General features: G+C 38.7%; 1 protein-coding gene across 4 annotated transcripts in view; it reads left to right on the top strand.

Moving 5' to 3' along the window:
- LOC117425428 (immunoglobulin superfamily member 21-like) overlaps nt 1-20,473 on the top strand; it is a 139,124-nt gene extending 118,651 nt beyond the window's left edge. For 2 of the 4 annotated variants that reach the window (XM_058993314.1, XM_058993315.1), the window contains 6 exons: nt 4,149-4,264; nt 7,261-7,744; nt 13,781-13,881; nt 15,122-15,314; nt 15,964-16,002; nt 19,313-20,473. In XM_058993314.1, coding sequence (XP_058849297.1) covers nt 4,149-4,264; nt 7,261-7,744; nt 13,781-13,881; nt 15,122-15,314; nt 15,964-16,002; nt 19,313-19,389 — 1,010 coding nt within the window. In that variant the 3' untranslated portion in view covers nt 19,390-20,473. The remainder of the gene's footprint in view (nt 1-4,148; nt 4,265-7,260; nt 7,745-13,780; nt 13,882-15,121; nt 15,315-15,963; nt 16,003-19,312) is intronic. The other 2 variants (XM_058993312.1, XM_058993313.1) reach the window with 2 other exon arrangements.
- Nucleotides 20,474-20,695: the final 222 nt, after the last annotated feature.

The following is a 20,695-nucleotide window of genomic DNA, read 5'->3' on the forward strand; positions in this document are numbered from 1 at the left end:
GGTGGGCAGGGATGGTATAATGAAGCCCAGCTGGGCGCCCATCTGCCAAACTGTAAGTTTAAAATGGCCCAATTGCATCCGGTATACATATGTTTGATGCTTTTTCTGTGTATTATTCCTTCTATTTGAATTGTGTAAGTTCTCAATGTAAAGGAAAGCGTGGGTGAAGTTACTGATAAGGACATTCCTTATTTGGGTATAATTAGGTCTTCTGGTTTTTGGTTTTAACTGATAAAAAAGACAAAACACCCCTGATACACAAATAATGTAATCAGTTTATAGCCAAGAAAGACCAGAAAACACTGGAAATGGTTACTCAGTTCATGTTGAATTGACCTCTTGCCCCATAAAAAAAAAAAATTTTACAAGTGCAGTTGTATCTCGCATTGATTCGTTCTGAATACTTTAAACCCAAACCAACAACTGAGTGGTAGTTAATTCCTATATTTCTATTGGAGGATTGTAACACGCTTGTGAGATTTAAAATGAGATGTTCTTGCTCGTGAGATTTAGTGCTATTTTACAGTACACAGACATACTCGTGTAAAGAAGGTACTATTGAAGTGTGCAAGTACTGTCGAGTATACATATTGTGACAGAAAAAAAAATAAAGTGAAAACAATAATTGCATATAGTATATAAAAAGCAAAAGCCACAAAAAAAAAAAAACGATTTACAAATATAACAAAAAAAAAATAGCTAGAAATAAGCACAGACAAATGAAATCAATAAAAACCAGAGCTGGTTATGGTTAGTAAAGCATTCTCTGTTTAGAAAAGCATTCTCAGGGCAGGCTGAGTTAGCACACTCAGCTCAAAACAAAAAAAAGACATCATAGGTGCTGAGGAACAACAAGAACATTTTCATCAGTGCAACTGAGAAAGGAAACATTGGGCAATGGAAATCAGCTTAGGTGCTTGCTTCCAAGCCTGGCAGATAGACACTCTGTAAACTACTGGAGGGAGAGCATTAGATGGTGTTCGATCCTCAGTCACTACCTGTTAAATTATGTTAAGGACTTTCCAATAGTTCCTTATTATAGGCCCTGTTAACTGTAGCCCCATTAGCTGAATAATACAATATTGCAAATCTGTTCTATCAACAAACTGGCGGTTGTCCAATTTGTCTAAATGTTGTGTCACAACAAACCTCTCCCCCACCCCTCAGCACACACACCAGTGTAACATGATTAATGTTCTCAGTAGCCAGGGATGCTTTTGAATGTGACGCAGGCTTTTGTCTCTGCGTGTCTGCCCTTTCCCTCCCTGACAATTCAAAGACTGCCTTTCTCTCCAGCACCCCCGTCCGTCCCTCCATCCCCTGGTAGAAATCGTTCTCCCAAGGGAGAGCTATAAAGGATGACAGCTCAGTAATAACATATGCAAATGAACAAGGGAATGCAAATGTTAAAGACACAATGGAGAGGCGATTAAACGCACGTTAGCGCCTTTTATCTTTGTACCTCGGCCGTCCTGGGAACTGGATTTCAAAGGACAAATTAATAGTGTGAGCCGTTTGAATGCCCCATTTCTCTAGAGAAAAACTCTGTCCTACCTGATTGTTTTTTCTAGTCTCCTGCATTCAGTCTCGGGTTGATTCATTTGACCTGTCTAATGAAAAGAAAATCTCGTTGGCTAACAAGTGTTCCAATCTGTGCAAATACGCCACCTTACGCCACTCTCCCTGAGTCACTTGAAAACAAATTCACATTGGCTGGGCTGGGGTTGGGTGGCAGGTGCCATTTGGGCTGATATTGTGCTGGTACTGGACCATGTTTGAACACCCTGTCACAGTGAAGTTAGCAGTTTGTCACACTTCGCTTTTCAGTTTATCTATGAACCAGTTCTGATAAAACAGTAGGAACTAGGAATGGGCAACATAATATTTCATGTATTACCTGTGTTGTGTAAGATGACTCTTAGGGGGCGCAATGATGAATGTGACTAATATGTTCAAGGAGGAAGCATGGATAACAGCAATTTAGAAAGAATAGCAATTGCCTTTAGTAGATTCATCTTGAATACAAATGGTTAAATATTAATAATTAAATATATAAATCCAAGGTTAAATATTAATATAAATGTCACAAGATTTAATCCCAAATTGCTTTATTTTAGATGCTGTTAAATCATGGATGTAGAGAGAAAAGGGAGGACCGGCACAAATCTAACTTAATGACTTTAAAAAAAAAAAACAGCAATGAGAAAAGTTTGTGAGGTTAGTGTAAGGTTAGGATGTGTTAGCTACAAAAGACTTTCAGTGACCTTCAGCATCTTATCTGAGCTCCTACCCCTTGAGATCTAATTTAGAGTCCTGATGGGTTCAAGGATAGCCTATAGCTTCCAATGTTAAAAAGACAGAGATCACCGGCTTCAGTATCCACTGACGTCAGTCCTTCACCCCTTTGCTGTGCTGTGCTTCATCTGTTAACATACAAACCGAGGGGTTCAGCTATTTAACATTGCCAATAACCGGCTGGCACGACTCGCTCATTCCTGAAACTTGCCAGCTTTCCAATTCATTCACAACAGAGTGACAAGCAAGACTTACCCTGTCAATTACAGAATCTCCTGTGGGGAGAGTGAGGAAGATTCTTTAAAGACACAAATGGCTGAAACATTACTCTGCTTGAATTGGTTTAGATTTACCTGAGAACGAACGATTGATTAAAGTTAAAAACAGGTTTACTAAGCTGGACTTACTTTCGGACCACGTTAATGATATAAAACATCCACAAAGGTCCAATGATAGGACAAAGGTACCAGGGTGCAACTTGGATGCTGGTTGCCACCACGCATATTTCACAGTCAAGACGTAAGTTTCCTAATAATTTGTCAATGGGCACGACCGCATGGAGTGCAGGGTGGGTCATACAGTCAGGAGAGCATCCTGGCTCTTCAGAGTTCACTGGAAAAAGAAAGAAAGAAAGAAAGAAAGAAAGAAAGAAAGAAAGAAAGAAAGAAGTACTCAGTAACCTTTAATAAATCTGGTAAGAGTCTGGAGATATTTATGGCAAAAGCAATCCTCCGGGGAGTGGTTTTCTGTGTAACTCAAATTGCCTTCTTCATGTACACATTCCCCTCCCAGCAAGGGCAAGTGGCTCATTCATTTCTTTAATTCCACAAGCTGCACTCCACTCCACTCCACTCTACACAAATACACCAGCCTCACTGGAGCACTTCACCATAGCGCGGTGTCCGGAAAAAATAGCTCCCCCAAAGCAAATAAACAAGTCTGGAAAACTAAACAGCAAACAGAATCCAATTTTTAAATTGTGTTCATCATCCCTTTAAAGGAATATGGCTTTAGAAGGAGATGTGCTATCACCTTCCTCACTGACAAGCAGGAAACTTCAAGAAAAAACAATAAACATGTGAATGTGACAAATCAGGAGTGATGTTAAAAAGCCATTAAATGTCATTTCGGTGTTTTAAAAAAAAAAAATCAATTAAGAAGCGTTGCAATAAACAAGTGCTGAAAATTTCAAAGAGCTGAAGCTGGCAGAGGATGTGATGGAAGCTGGCAGCAGGCGCTGGATCCTGCCGTTCAGTTGACAATCTGTCTATGTCACAATGCACACTAGGCCAAGACACTGAGGGTGTTCTTGCACTGGAGGGATAGTTGCCATTTAATTTACTAAACATTTAGGGTGATATTTATAAATCACGTTTATCTCTTAGGCGCATGGAAGAAATGTAGCTGCTCTTAAAACCTGCGGTTTGTTATAGGCTTATAGGACGGCGTTGAATGGACTTTGCAGTTGAATGGAATTCAAAAAGGTACCTCAGGTAAAAAAATTAAGCAGATGACATCAACGTGCTGATATGGAGAATAAATCATGGTAAAAACTGACAGTGGCACGGTCGATGTAGTGAATAGGGTTTTTCCGTGATGTGTCGTGGAATACAGAAAGGAATTGGCTGAAAGATCCTGCGCAGTCTATAATTAGGAATAAACATGTTTAAAAGTTTAACCTTTAACGTATAGAAAAGCTATACTCGGAATATTCTTTATAGAGTAACTGCAGCATGTACAGTATTTGTGTATAAGACAGTATGTTCCTTTATTAACGAATGTGATCAAACAGAACAATAAGCTTGCTGTGCTGTATATAATAAGTATGGTAACGTTTGTGTCTTTCTTTCCAGCCCCGCCTCTCTCGATCTCTGTGGTGGCAGCAGATACGCCGGCACCTTTTAGTCGATACCAGGCCCAGAACTTCACCCTCATCTGTATTGTTTCTGGGGGGAAACCTGCACCAACGGTACGGCAACAAAGAGGGTCGCAGAAAAGGCAGTAATTTGAATGTGTGACCTTGTTATCGTTCAGTACAATTATGTTACAGTCTTGTTCATAACAGTGTCACAGCTTTGTACAGCTGGGATACCAGTATCTTATGAAGAGACTCTAGCAGACCACAGTAGATTTGGAGCAAATATTGTACAGGTGTCCTCATATTGCAGCACACTTGGGTCTCTTAAATTGATCTAAACAGCAGCAGTTCTAACTGCCACCTTTTAAAACTCTAAATGGGGCCCTCGCTGGCATTCTACATATGCTTACAGACAGAAAAGCACAAAAAAAACTTCTTCAAAAGTTTTTTTGACTATTGACCACTGGAGTGACTATTGCCCAGATTTGTTGACAATAGCACAAACAATTTCCGTTCACATTGTATTAGCTGGGGTTGAGAGATTCAATCTAAGGGCAATAATGTGTGTTGGTTCAGGCCATGTCAAAATATGAAAATACTACCAATGTACCATATCAGTTTCACAAGATCATTAATACTTTGTACATAAAGAGTTGTTGCTTTTAAAAAACCATGTGCAGGAATTAAAGAGAAAGCATGCATCAAACCAAGTAGCAAGATACAAATGATTTATTATACAACTTTCTTAATCTGTACAAAACTCAGTAACAGATGCTTGAGGCTTATAGGAGATATAACAATCATTGTTGCTGCTTGATTCTGTATAGACAATTAAAATGATTGCAAGTTAAATGTCTTAAAAAAGTGTAATCACCAAGACTTTCTAAAGCATTATCATTCTTATTAGCATAACAACTACAATCTTACAAGTCCCTCATCGCTATGCTGTTAATCTTTTTGTTTTTCTAGGCTTTATTTGACTCAGGTGAAGCACATTTTTACTGTCCTGCTACAGCACTATAAGTTCATGTTCTTCCTGTGTTACAGCTTATAGGGCCCAACCTGAGCCTTACACTTGGGTCCCATGTTACCTGGAGGACATGTGGTGTCAGATGGGAACCTATTACCTGTTACACAGGAAGTGAATGGCCACAAAAGGGACTTCCAGCAAACAAAAATAAATATGCTGCACCTAAGAAAGTAAAAATAAAATCAAAAAATTTGAAAAGGTATAAATCAGAACACGAATGAACTTCTGATAATGTTGCTGCTACATTACTTATTGTAAGAGCATTTTATTTAAATTTAAGGGACTTTTTTGTTTGTTTATTAACTGTCAATAACTAGTTTACTAATATGTTAATAAATGTTCCTCATTTTGTGTAGTAATATATAGTAACCTATTTATAAATGGTAATACTATACCTTTTTGATACAATTGTGCACTTACATATATTGTGCAATAAGATGTACACATTAAGTACATTGTAACTATGCATAATAACTCTGTAATTATATGTAAGTACACATGTATTTACTTAGTAACTACTGTGTAAATACACAGTAATTAGAGACACAATGTAAAGTGTTACCTTATAAACTAATTAAAAAATGTATATAAAACCCTGATCTCGTTTGCTAAGCATTACTGCAGTAATATCTTTAATAGTGCTTCTAAACAAATGTAATCAGTTTCAATGATATAATTGGAGTTTATAATCCCAAAGTAGGGATCAGATGTTTGCTGAATAGGTTTTTATATTAGTTTATTATACAGTATATTACCTAACCCTTAACCACAATAGGAAAAACGCATGTTAATGTTTTAGTAAACTGCATTGCCCGGTACTCCTTAAGGGGTTAAATTACAAAAAAATTTAAAAAAACTGCAGATGTTATTCATTTTTTGGGTCACAGTTGGAACAACCTTGTCAGGCAAACTTATTTTTTTGTTCCTTTTGTTTGACTTTTGTCTTGCTTTCAGCACTTTTAAAATGACAACCCTCAAAGATATAGTCTAAGTCATAATTAATGAGATTTGTTCTTTGCAAAACCAAATTAAATAAAAGAGTGAATTATTGAAGATCTGCAAAGCTCCGACAGATATGAAATTACTGGATTTTTAGATGAAGCCCTGTAAGCCAGATGGAGGTCATTCGGGTACAAATGTTAAAACTTGCACTGAACATACATTAAACATAACTGAGGCGTGCATGGCTTTGATTTTTCTGATCCTCCTCAGGCTTTTCTCTTGCTATTTTTTAATTTTACATTTGTTGAGAAGGTTAGGCAAATTTGACTTTAAAACACAAATTTTACAAATTAAGAAAAACAAATGGAAAAGAAAAAAGCGTTTGTGTCTCAAGTGTTAGATTAAAACAGTACAGCTTGAAATATGATCCATTACTGGCTCATAAAAACTAAACACAATTTGTAGGCATTTCATCCCACTGAATGGAGAAACAAAAGCTGGATGCAAACCGCTAACCCAAGAGTGGCCAACGTTGGCAATTCCACTCCTGGTCTTTGTTCCAACTGTGTTCTAAGTTGTTTAATTGAACCAATGAAACCTCCATCCAGACTCTGAAGTAGTTAATTGTATAAGTGGAATGGCCCTCCAGGACTGTGACTGGACACCTCTGCACTAACTTCATGGTTTAAAGACAAATGTCCAACCTTCAGTGAAAGAACAAGCTCCCTACTTGAAAGTCAAGTCAAGTGTCTAAGGTTGCCACTGTAATGGCCCATTAAACACACTTTGCAAATAAAGACACCTTCCCAGGACCTTTTAGACATGGCTACCCGCAAAGCTGGCAGGCAAAGTATAAGAATGCTAATATTCCAGAAGATGCAACTCACATAAAAGTAAATCAATCCCTGAATCGCCCCCAAATTCAAGTCCCCTAAAAAGTGATACAATAACACAATGTAAAATATGCAATTTTTATCCAAATTTTTTTTTTTATATATTCTGTTTTGAAATGCACACGCCCCAAGCTCAGGATGAACCGTGCACATTCACGAATGGGTTAAGTTTACTGCTTCATTTTACAGCAATGGAAGACTCTTCCATTTGGAAACCTTTTCATTGATTGCTGCCCCTGTAGGTGTACTTCAAGAGGGACGGAGAGCTGATTGAGCTGATCCCCTGGGCACAGCCCTCCTCAGGGGGGAAACAGGCAGCTGCTATGAGGGTCCCCAGGGGGCCGCAGCCCCTGATCAGCCGCGAGCTGGACGACACCAAGCTGCAGAAGTCTCTGTCCCTGCTGGACTTTGACGAGAGGCCGGCCAGGTTGTTCACCGAGGACCCCATGAGAGGCTACACCCCCCGGGCCCCGCGCTACGAGCCCAGCCCAGCCACGGAGATCATCCCTGAGACGGTGGTGAGCCGGGAGTTCCCTCGCTGGGTGCAGAGCACTGATCCGCTCTACTACTTCCATCACACCCACATTCCGCTGAGTGACGGCACAATAGAGGTGCGCGCCATGATTACCTGGACCCTCAATCCCCAGCTGGACAATGATGCGCTCTTCAGCTGCGAGGTCAAGCACCCTGCTCTCTCAATGCCAATGCAGGCCGAAGTTACTCTGGGTGAGTACGACTGATTACAGACAAATCTGTTGGCTTGATAAAGAATGATAGACATCACATATTATAGGATTTGAACCCTTTCCTGCATGATGTCCTCATATGGGCATGGATCAAAAAACTCTTCAAATGCATGATAGTCTCATATAAGGATTCAATTTTGTCCCCATATAAAGCAATGAAAAAATAATGTTTCAGTTGTTTCTGAAAAATATTTAATGCATGAAAGGGTTAAACACGTAAGACTTTAGATTAGTATGAGCATGTCATGGAGTTATATAGTATAGCTTTTAACATTTAAAGAGGTTATAATGAAAGAATTCCAAAAATATTCCCAGTTATGCATTTTTATTTACTATGTTAGTCTCCCAATTGAAGTTTTATAAGAAATACGAAAGAGATAACATGCATTTTCCTTTAAAAAATTATGTGAGGTTAAAGACAGCATTCAGTCTGCAGGCCTACACTTCATAGGTCATTTCCCTTTAGCAGTGGCTTCAGGGCTCAAAGCATGCGACTGGCTGCACAGCATGTCAGTCATTAGGGAAAACAGCTGGTTAGTTATTCATGCACACCGCATTTCACTCTCCAGGTTAGATGACCTAGGAAGTCCAAGAGATAAAGTAAGGCATAAAAACAGCTTTCTTTAACTTATTATAGTATCATATCCTGGTTCAATATACAAAAAACATGTTTGCTATAAAAACACGTGTTTCTCAAACCTTTGTCTGCCGACAGATAAGATTTCTTATTTCATTAACAATAACTTGCTATAATGTGTTAAAAGTATGAGCTTAAAAATGTCAGCAGTATATACAGAAAATCATATCAGGACTATCAATATTTTTTGACTGGGTGTTTTTTTTTTAACCTTTGGTGTTCCGCTTGCATTTCATAACCAGCCTACCCTCTCCATCTCAGTCTCAGCCTTAGCCTTAGCATTGTGTTTTTGAAAGACAAGTCTGGCAACATCAGTTCAGAGCCTGTTTCTGTGATCTGATGCCTCTGTGCCTTTCTGTTCTGTTTCAATCTGTATATTGTACCCCTCCTGTTTCCCTGAAACCCTTCACTGAAAATGAGGTTTAGACTTCACTAGTTAAACACGGTAAATACATGCATTGTCGAGCTTAATTTCCAACTCTCCACACTGTGTGCTTCAGTTAGTAATTTTTTTCGGTCTTTTTTTTTTAAATAAAATTATACAACAATAGAGAGAGGATGGGTTGAATTAAAGAAATTGCTCAATTGCCAGTCTAATTACATGGCACTTAAACACCCCCCTTTTTAAGACAAAAGTGGTTTTCTACTGGAGAGGGTAGAGTAAAGCATCTTGGTAATAACTCAATTTCCAGTGATAATACGGGTAGGTCATTTCTCTGTACAATAAATAATCAAGATGAAACTAATTATTGATCACGATCAATAATTCCAACCCTAATCCCGTGTTCTTAGATACAGTGCTGATGTATGGAAGGCTATCTGGGTCAAAAATATGTTATTTAGTACACTTTTAAAATATTTAGTACACACATTGATTTGGACCAATCAGAATACATGAAATAGTTTGTGTTCTAAATAAATGTAAATGAACTACGTGTTTTCTACGTTGGGGCTGGTCGTTTTACAGTAATGCAGAGTAAATTACAAGAGTAGCCAATCATCTTCAGGATTACATCATTTTAATTTCAGACATGAAATACACTTTTAAAAAAAACAAGAATGAGGAAAATTGCAAATCATGGTGGCGAGAGATTTTCTTCTGCGGTGCAAATATAGATTTGCTGAGCGCTACCGACTTCTTGAGATAGACAGTGTTGACCGTGACACGGGTCAGTTTGTATTAACAATGTACACAATTGTTTTTTTTTAATTTTCTAATTATATTTATTTCAGTTTTACACTAAAATATGGAGTTGCCATAGCTAACATTAGATTAAATGTCTTTAAATTGTTTAAAATGACATATTAGTTACAATGGAGTTACCACTGAATTAAAGTGATTTATAGGGCTCTGAAACCGTCGGTTGATGCTTGTCTCGGAGGGTCCGTGTCTGTCCATCTTTCACTAGACTTTATTCAATGCCAAGTCCATTAATTAGATAATTTATTACACTTATTATTGTCTTTAAATTCATTGGTTCTCATTTCATTTTCATTGATCTGATTGGCCAAATTACCATGCATAAAGTCAGATTAGGACGTGTAGTAAATATGTTTTTGTAAACGTGTTTTTGACCCAGGTGGCTTTACATACTGACATAGTGCACCGCAAAATTACAGAACTTTTAATCTCTGTTATTGTGTCTCTAAATGGCCACATTTCCATCTGCACCTAGAAATGACCTACAGTATTTTGAAAGAAAATAAATACTACAGTAATGAAAAAATGAAATGTGGTATGCACTGTGTGTCAAAGTAAATAACTACTTTTCGATTTAATAATCTTTTTCTTGAATGTAATTAAATGAGAAAGAGGCTGCCAGCGGTTCAGTTCCCCTGAAACGCAAACTCAGCTTCTCGTTTATAAGCCTGGACTCAGAGACCTGTGCCATTAGGCTGAACGATCATCTGACTCCTATTTATCACGCGGGACCAGCTTCTCCGTAGAGCAGGTGGGGGGGATCGCGAGTCTCCTGCAATTCCCTGCAATTTAAGCACTGTCTGAATTAATCTGTCTACAGGCACTTAGAAAGACAGCAGGCCGTTTATTTACAAATTCCCTGGGGCGGTTTCTTAGTGAAGCATTCAGGTTTCTTCCAGTATTTATCATTGCAGGTAGCCATGCAAAGACATAAAGAGGGCAACATTTTCAACAAATGTACAGTTAAAGAGGTTAATGAAGTAAATCCATCTTGCTCGTTTTGCGCCTCTTCAGTTCTTGTTGCCAGCCATACGGAACACATATATATATATTACATAGACTCGTACTGAAGTGAGAGCCAGCATCATCTAGTGACCAACTGAATCAAGTTTCCTTTAATACTGCTGGAAATACCTAGCAGCAGTGCTCTAATTGGCACCATCTCTTGCTACCAGGAAGAGCGTTCAAAAGGTCCATCTTATTTTAAAGAGCAAGGGGAAATGACTTTGGTCTCGCCTCTGTTGTGTAAAAGAGCAGTGTCAATTCATTCTGTTTTAATGACACAGTGGCAGATCTTTATACAACCTGATTTATCATAAAGCTTATTTTACTGTATTTTATATTTGATGTGGCAATGTTAATAAGCGGGACTATAAATCAGTCCTTGTGTAAATCCCCAGCTGGAATCATACAAAGTTAATGAGCTGCAGTGTTTAGATCTGCCACTGTTTAGATCCTTCAAATAGACCAATTGTCATCCAGTACTGTGCTGAACCCATCAGTGGTTAAACATACAGACAGCTGGCTTCGGTTTCCAGCAATTTCAGTCTCATTTGAAGTGCTTGAATGTCGTCACTAAACACTGATACTGACCACTGAGTCTCATTGGAAAAGATTTGTGGGGTAATCCGCTTAAAGCCAGAGAAATAACAATCTCAGCCAGGAGCACTGGCGGCCTGCCACAGCACATGTCCAGACTCTGTTGGACCAGCAGCCTCCAGGATGCGGGGGTCAGCTTTTCAATGTATCTGCCCCATATAGAATAGAAGCAGCGGTTTCGGGTCTGGGTGGGGGGTCAAGACGACAGCTTTTGAACTCTGAAGGCCTCTATTCAAATCCATCTATTTCACAATCTCTTACCCATTCAAAATTGTAAATCCTATTGCAGTACACACTTTGTCCACAAGATGGACTCAGAGACAGTGTAGTACTGTATTACACACGTTGTGTTAATTTTAATTATTAATGTATTCCTTTATTTGCTTTTAGTCAGGCAAACGCGGGAAAAAAACAACAGTTATGGTAACAATAGACACTTTTTTCCTTCATGTTATAAGCTAGCAGTTAGTTCTACTGATTTCCATATAAATCATTCTTTGCAATAATCCAATCATTGAACTGCAATGCCTGCACAAGACAATTAAGTCCTGGGATTTAAGAGAGAGAGAGAGAGAGAGAGAGAGAGAGAGAGAGAGAGAGAGAGAGAGAGAGAGAGAAATTTCTTAAAACAGGCTTAGACATGGACTATAATACTATTTATTAAAAAATATATATATATATTATAATAACATACAGTTCCTGCTAATCCCTGGCTTTCATTTGCAGCTGTGGTGGAACTATACAAAGACAGTGCATAAATAGCCCAGCAACAGTACAAATAGAATTCAAAACCAATAAACCAGAAAACATTGTGTGTGTGTGTGTGTGTGTGTGTGTGTGTGTGTGTGTGTGTGTGTGTGTGTGTGTCCAGTTATCTGTTACTTCCTGGGCATTTCACCTCAGTCTTCTGGGTGAAAGCATGTCACTAGATGAAAGCATATCAGCCAATAGAGAAGCAGCTGGTTGGTTAATGACAGTAAAGAAGCCATTTAAGGGTTGGGGACCCCCAGGTGGAATGACCAAGCAAGTGCAGCATTAACTAAAAGCATGGCTTACAAACAAAGATGTCTTTAACCAAGTGTAGTAACATATATCATGTTTTAAAATAAATATAAAGTGCTGATAGCATTTGGGGGTTAGGTTTATGTGTTAGCTGGAGACGCCCCTGACATGCGCTTCACAGTTAATGCTGAAACACATGGAGTGTAACTCTTGACTCGCACTCTCGTTCTGGATGCGGAATAAACAAGTTAAAGTCTGTTTCCTGCTGAGTACTTCCCTAAAAGATACACACACACGACATAATAAGAAGTGTACTGTAACATGTTTCTTTCAGAACTGGACATATATAATAAATGCAAGTACACAAATGATGTAATTAGGGAATAGGTGCTAGTCTGTGCGTGTGTATTTGTCCATCAAGTCTCCGGGGTTCTCCTGGAATGGCAAGTTCTGGCGAAAACCCACCACCAGAAGCACAACTCACAAGCCTGCAGACTAGTCAGTGTATGTTTTGGTGTCACCACAGATTCCATCCAGAATGTAAATAACAAGCCCTGACCATTCACAGTGATACCCATAGCAGGCAGAGAAACAGTACAATATATACAAATATTGCTGTAATATCAATTTAGACGCTGCTGAAGAGAACGTGTGAAAACAAAGACTTTGATTCTTTCTGCTGCAGAGCCCCTGACACCTTCGATAGATCAGGAGATGATCCGTTCACACCGCAAAGCTTTTTCAACAACAGACTAAATTAAATTAATCACCCAACTTCACACTGCAAAAGACAAGGGACTTATTTCACAAAGTGTCTCATATCGCTGAGCTTCCAATTCTCTGCCTGCGAGTTCCTAGTCTGATCATTTGATAAATGATATCGAATGAATTAAATCTCTCATACTTGCACGGGCACTAAATCCAGTCCTGTGCTTTATCTACCTGGAGACCAAATGGGGCAATGCAGTAAGGGCACTACAATGTACTTTCAAGGGCAGCTACAATAGGATGGAGCTGCCATTGGTAGAAACGTACCACACTGGGAATCAAAATGGTTTAAATAGAGTATACACCGTGGGGTATTGTAGTTCCACAAATGAGGATGACCAGGGGTTGTCTATGGTTTTCCCATAATTGCAACAACCAAAGCACTACACTGTTCATATACTAGCAGGTTTTAACCTAAACTAAACAACTGAATTCAGAAAATGACTTTCTTTAGATCATCTGTTTAGCATTGCAGTGTTATTTAGAACAGTGAGATCTGAATGAATGTAAAATCAAAAATGATATTGGGTAATACAAAGCATCTGCTCAACAGCGTTGACGACGAAAAAGTTGGCCGATGCTAGATCTCTCAACACTTGTTTAAATCAATACTGTGCAATATTTGTTACGCTCCATTATGCTGCTATTGCTGTTGTTATTTGCTGCTGCTTCAGTGTCTTCGGGGGAATGCACTGGGATTAGAACAGTATTTAAAGTTGCAGAAGACTTCAGTCTGCAGTGCTGTCTGTGGACAGACAGACCAAGGAGTCCAGTCATAACAGTTAACTTTGCTCTCTTCTCCTCTGCAGAGGCCCCTAAGGGCCCCAAGCTGATAATGACTCCGACCCGAGCAAAGGTTGGGGACACAGTGCGCATTGTCGTTCAAGGATTCCAGGTAGGATCTGCAGGGGTAAGTGTGTTGGGTAATTTTGAAATCTGGGGCCATACTCAGAGTAAGATAAGAATGCATGACTCCAATTTACTGTAGCAACACAGCCAATCCAGGATTTCAAGTCAATGCGGATTACCTGGGCACATTTTGTGTGTAATTGACTAGCTAGTTTACAGCTCAAACAGAAAGTTGGTCAGTTTACATTCACTACAGAGCCATTAAGGCAAATCCTAGAGTCAGAAAGCAGATCGCCTTCACACCAACAAACATATACAACAGGCAAAATAAAACAGTCAAAAAAAGTAACAAATTGTGCAAACCTGAGTCATGTTACAGCATCCACAATTAAGAAGCATCAGGCCATTCAAATCAAGCACCACCGCCACACAAAGGGCTCTGTAGCCTATAGACGTACGCATGCTTATCTTTATTTGAGTGGTAGCTCCTGAGTTTCAAACTGACATACTAACACAGAGCAAAGTGACTGAATGCATCTGATTAAGCTGTGCATTTATGCAAATCTCTGAATAATCAATAAACCCTTTTAGAAAATTCTGGACTTGAATCATTTTTATATTGATTGTCAATTATATGTTATCCACTGAAGGCCTGGGTTGAAATTCATATGGTCACATTATGTTTTTCTGTCTCCTTCCAAACATAATAGGAGCATATACAGTATGTTTGACACTTCTGAGCCACTTAAACCAACGGAGCTACTCAAACCTCCACACTGTATTATTATTATTATTATTCATTTCTTAGCAGACGCCCTTATCCAGGGCGACTTACAATTGTTACAAGATATCACATTATACATTATTTCACATTATACAGATATCACATTATTTTTACATACAATTACCCATTTATACAGTTGGGTTTTTACTGGAGCAATCTAGGTAAAGTACCTTGCTCAAGGGTACAACAGCAGTGTCCCCCACTGGGGATTGAACCCACAACCCTCCGGTCAAGAGTCCAGAGCCCTAACCACTACTCCACACTGCTGCTCTGTAGACCAGAACTTTCTCAAACCTCTGAGCTACAAACCTTCTATCTTTCACACTGCAGCCCAGCATTTTTTCTAACACCCAAGCTACTCAAACCCACTACCTTCCATACAGCAGCCTAATGCTTTCTCTAACCACTGAGCAACACCGCTTCCCTGCCCCTGCTTTTCTGTCCTCTCTTGCACTTATTGCTCCAGTCACTAGATGTCTAGATGATGCCTGCACCCTTTCTATCCCCTGCCCTGCAGAACAAGGTCTTCCCCGAGCCCCTCTTCACCTGGACGCGGGTCGGAGGTCGCCTGTTGGATGGCAGTGCAGAGCATGATGGGAAGGAGCTGATTTTGGAGCGAGTGCCACCAGAACTGAATGGCTCCATGTACCGATGCACGGCCCAGAATCCTCTAGGCTCCACAGACACCCACACCCGGCTTATTGTCTTCGGTAAGTCTGCGGCTTCTTACCGTTAGAAACCACATCAATGATAAGCCAGCTTCCCTAGCCACTGAGCTACTCAAACCCACTGCTTTCCACACTGCAGCCCAAAAGTAACCACTGAGCTACTCAAACCCACTGCCTTCCGCACTGCAGCCCAGCACTTTCTCTGACCACTGAGCTACTCAAACCCACTGCCTTCTACACTGCAGATGTACTCCTTAGTAAATACAATATGTCTCCTAGTTGCCTCCTTACCTGCAGTCTCTCAAGATTGAGACAGCACCCGCTGTGAATTCCTGATTACTTCCTCCGGGAAGCCTGGCCCCAGTGCGCCATGTAATAACTGGCACACCAGCAGACACACTTGATAAATCGACAGCAGCATTATTCTGCTTCTGTGACAGTGTGGTTAGAGGCAGGGTCTAAACTGGGGAGCGTAGGGCTGCCCTTGAAACAGAATCAAAGCAATAAAAATGTGCTCAGAAAACACTCCCCATTCATATGCTATATACTAAACTTTTCAAGTAATAAGCAATAAACAATGCACTTACTACTGTGGTTTAGTTTAAAGTAAGCAACTTTAAAATAAACAGCACCATCTCCCATCATACCCCATCATGTATACTAACTGCTTTCTTCAAATTCGTCATTTCAGAAAACCCAAGCATGATGAAGGGCACAAAGAATCAAAACAGTAAGTTTATCATGTATTTTGCCTCCGTAGTGTTGTCCGTTATTCGAAATGCAATATTTTGTTCACACTTTATTTTAGGGGGCACTGTTTTCGTTCCTGGCAACTACCTTGTTAACGAAAGCTCATTTTGTGTTCGTTGTTGGTAAATATGTATATATTAACCTATTAATGAACTAAAAGTTTAATAAAACCTCATTTGCAAACATTACCACAGTACCATCTTTAAAAATCAATTTCAATGTTATGAGTGGTGTTGGTAATCCTGTAAAGACTTAGGGTTTGCTTAACAGTTTTAGCAGGATTTTTTAAATTAGTTCATAAATATACATATTTTTTAAAGCTCTTTATCGATACGGTAACAGTTTACTAGTTAGTGGGCTTAGAGGAGGACATTATATAATGTAATTGACAAACTACTCATTCTGATTGGTGCACTACCGCACAGTTCGGATCGAATTTGGTAACCTGAGAAAGTGTATCATTTTATACTTGCAATAACACACTCCAGGCTGTGCAGGGTTATGCAAAACCACAATTTCCTGGTTGGTTGAATGCATGGGGCTTGAACCACTCCTATAATTCCATTTTCTGTCTTCGGGCCATTTTTGTGAGATAATAAATGGTTCACATTTGTTTACATTTTTTAATGAATGTTTGATGGCAAATTTGACCTGTCATCTTGGTAACAACATCTGCCCCCCCAGTGATGATGTAATAGTTGAACATCCCTGTATTGCAATTGTTATGTAAGCACATAATTTTGATTACTGTTAGTTTGCTTATCTTGATGCATGAGAGAAATCTTTGCACAGCTTCCTAAAGACTAATACTCTGAATACGGACAGTGAACACATCCAGAGACAGCAACTCATTTAAATGTGTTTTGACTTGATCAATAAAAACAGGGTTGACTTCCTAGAAATTCTCCTTGTTATTGCTCATTACTATCCCCTGCTAAGGATGTAGGATGTGATAGGTGGTGGAGAAGAGATGGGGAGGGTTTAATGAAAAAAACAATGCATTTAAAACTTCAACACTCTCAATCATAAATACTAAAATAAAGTAAATGAAGTACCTTTCTAAAAAATATATTTTAAAATACGTTATAGGACAGAAAACAATGCTTATTTTGTGTTCACAGAAATGAGCATGCTTCTGGGTGGTGCACAGGTGCTGCAGTACTGTACTTAAACATACAATGGCTATTGTGTGATATCTAATAAGATGAGTTTTGGACCATATAGAAAGAACCGGTCAATATACAGACGTGCTCAAATTTGTTGGTACCCTTACAGCTCATTGAAATAATGCTTCATTCCTCTTGAAAAGTGATGAAATTAAAAGCTATTTTATCATGTATACTTGCATGCCTTTGGTATGTCATAGAATAAAGCAAAGAAGCTGTGAAAAGAGATGAATTATTGCTTATTCTACAAAGATATTCTAAAATGGCCTGGACACATTTGTTGGTACCCCTTAGAAAAGATAATAAATAATTGGATTGTAGTGATATTTCAAACTAATTAGTTTCTTTAATTAGTATCACACATGTCTCCAATCTTGTAATCAGTCATTCAGCCTATTTAAATGGAGAAAAGTAGTCACTGTGCTGTTTGGTATCATTGTGTGCACCACACTGAACATGGACCAGAGAAAGCAAAGGAGAGAGTTGTCTGAGGAGATCAGAAAGAAAATAATAGACAAGCATGGTAAAGGTAAAGGCTACAAGACCATCTCCAAGCAGCTTGATGTTCCTGTGACAACAGTTGCAAATATTATTAAGAAGTTTAAGGTCCATGGAACTGTAGCCAACCTCCCTGGGCGCGGCCGCAAGAGGAAAATCGACTGCAGAGTGAACAGAAGGATAGTGCGAATGGTAGAAAAAGAACCAAGGATAACTGCCAAAGAGATACAAGCTGAACTCCAAGTACGTCAGTTTCTGATCGCACCATCCGTCGCTTTTTGAGCGAAAGTGGGCTCCATGGAAGAAGACCCAGGAGGACTCCACTTTTGAAAGAAAAACATAAAAAAGCCAGACTGGAATTTGCTAAAATGCATATTGACAAGCCACAATCCTTCTGGGAGAATGTCCTTTGGACAGATGAGTCAAAACTGGAGCTTTTTGGCAAGTCACATCAGCTCTATGTTCACAGACGAAAAAATGAAGCTTTCAAAGAAAAGAACACCATACCTACAGTGAAACATGGAGGAGGCTCAGTTATGTTTTGGGGCTGCTTTGCTGCGCCTGGCACAGGGTGCCTTGAATCTGTGCAGGGCACAATGAAATCTCAAGACTATCAAGGCATTCTGGAGCGAAACGTACTGCCCAGTGTCAGAAAGCTCTGTCTCAGTCGCAGGTCATGGGTCCTCCAACAGGATAATGACCCAAAACACACAGCTAAAAGCACCCAAGAATGGATAAGAACAAAACATTGGACTATTCTGAAGTGGCCTTCTATGAGTCCTGATCTGAATCCTATCGAACAACTATGGAAAGAGCTGAAACTTGCAGTCTGGAGAAGGCACCCATCAAACCTGAGACAGCTGGAGCAGTTTGCTCAGGAAGAGTGGGCCAAACTCCCTGTTAACAGGTGCAGAAGTCTAATTGAGAGCTACAGAAAACGTTTGATTGCAGTGATTGCCTCAACAAAATATTAGGTTAGCGGTCCCATCATTTTTGTCCATGCCATTTTCATTTGTTTTCTTATTTACAATATTATGTTGAAAAAAAAATCAAAAGCAAAGTCTGATTTCTATTAAATATGGAATAAACAATGGTGGATGCCAATTACTTTTGTCAGTTTCAAGTTATTTCAGAGAAAATTGTGCATTCTTCGTTTTTTGTGGAGGGGTACCAACAAATTTGAGCACGTCTGTATATATATATATATATATATATATATATATGTATATTTAATCTGCATACAAAAAAAATATTAATATTTCAAAATGTGACAAATTATGCAAACATTTCCGTCAATGCAGTCATTGGCATCCATACAAGTAATGACTAATGTGAAGGTCCTTTACTGGCAGATAAAGACATGTAGAGCGGGGGTAGCTGGGCTCAAATCCAGAACTTTTATGATGCGACTGTTTAGTCACCAACTCCAAATAATAAATGAAACTTATTAAAAATGATATTCTTCAATGTATAAATCTAGTCAAATAAAAAAGTCACTTATAATATGAATACTATTGTCTGAAAATACCAAAGAAACTTAATAAATAGCACTATTGAGAGTTTTATAGTTATGAAAGTAAAAATATTGTCTACTCCTGATGTTTTGTGTTATTAACCCCCTTCCAGATGCTGCATCCTTTATGGAAACTCTTGGACTGATGCCAGCTGTGCTGATCCTTACAGTAACTCTGGAGTTTACGTGAGGCATTCGGACTCCCACAGCACTCCCAGCCAATCCGTCCAGCTCCAGCATCATCCACCATGAGAGATCCTGACACTTCTCTCTTTTTGTAAAAAAAAAAAGCAAAAAAAACCCACACAGTCAAATCCCTTGTCTTTTTCTTGTCTCACCTCTCTCTGCCTGTCTTTCAATAAACATTAGTTCTGTTTAAAAAATATATATAAAAAAATACATCTGGCAATTCATTTCCCTTGGGTTTAGCACGATAAACAGTTGGGGTCTTGCAGGGGTTCCCAAACGTGTTGACCTGAGACCCACCTGTTCAGCTGCATTGGGCACTGCGGCCCACTATTAAGTTAAATGACAAATTAAAAAAATAAATAAACTTGTAACACTGTAAATAAATGTAATCTAAATTGTTTTTTCATTTGAATCTTATTTTTTCTTCATTAGCATTTTATTGTTGCTTTTCGTTATTATATAAAAAATAGAAAGAATGTCATTGCTCCCGCAGCCCACTCGGGACTGAGTCACAGCCCACAGTTTTGGAACCCCTGGTCTAATTTTTTCAGTGTTCCAGGCAAACAGATGCAGTTTATATCTTTTTCATCTTGCTTTTTTCCCCATTACAATGGTTAAGAAACACTTTAAAAATCTCTAAGTTAAGGAGCATACAGAACCATATATAAACATAGTAATAACTCAGTAACTACAAATAGTCCTTGACTTTGCATGGTAACTACTAGTGGAATAATTGGGTAATTACATGTAAATGGCTTGTGCTGTGATGCTACAAGGTAATTAAACCAGGTAACACAATTTTCTTAACAAGGCCAACTCCATGTCATTAATTATGCAGTACTTAATGTATCACAATTGTACCAGTACAGACTGGTACTCCACAGTGCAAGATTTGTTCAAAATCCTTTATGTTGCCATTAACAGGAACAGTTTAGAGGAAAACCAAAAATAACTCCAAGATTGAATTTACACATAATGATAATAACAATAATTATTGTTGTTGTTACAGAATAATGTTGAACAAAAGAAAAAATGTTGAAATAAAAACATCCAGTGCACTATTGTTCACAATGAAACATGGGTTTAAAGCTATGTAGTCCTGCCAGAGTTTCGGTTGTCTTTTATTGTTATTATTATTATTATTATTATTATTATTATTATTATTATTATTATTATTATTATTATTATTATTATTATTATTATTCTAAAGGAATTGCAATGTAAGCCTTTCTAGATGCACTGTGCATTAATAGATTACTACTAAAACCCATGGGAATAATTCAGATCTTGGGTCTTAGCAAAAATCA

The sequence above is a fragment of the Acipenser ruthenus genome, chromosome 20 (genome assembly GCF_902713425.1).
Source record: "Acipenser ruthenus chromosome 20, fAciRut3.2 maternal haplotype, whole genome shotgun sequence".
In the NCBI taxonomy this organism is placed as follows: Eukaryota; Metazoa; Chordata; class Actinopteri; order Acipenseriformes; family Acipenseridae; genus Acipenser; species Acipenser ruthenus.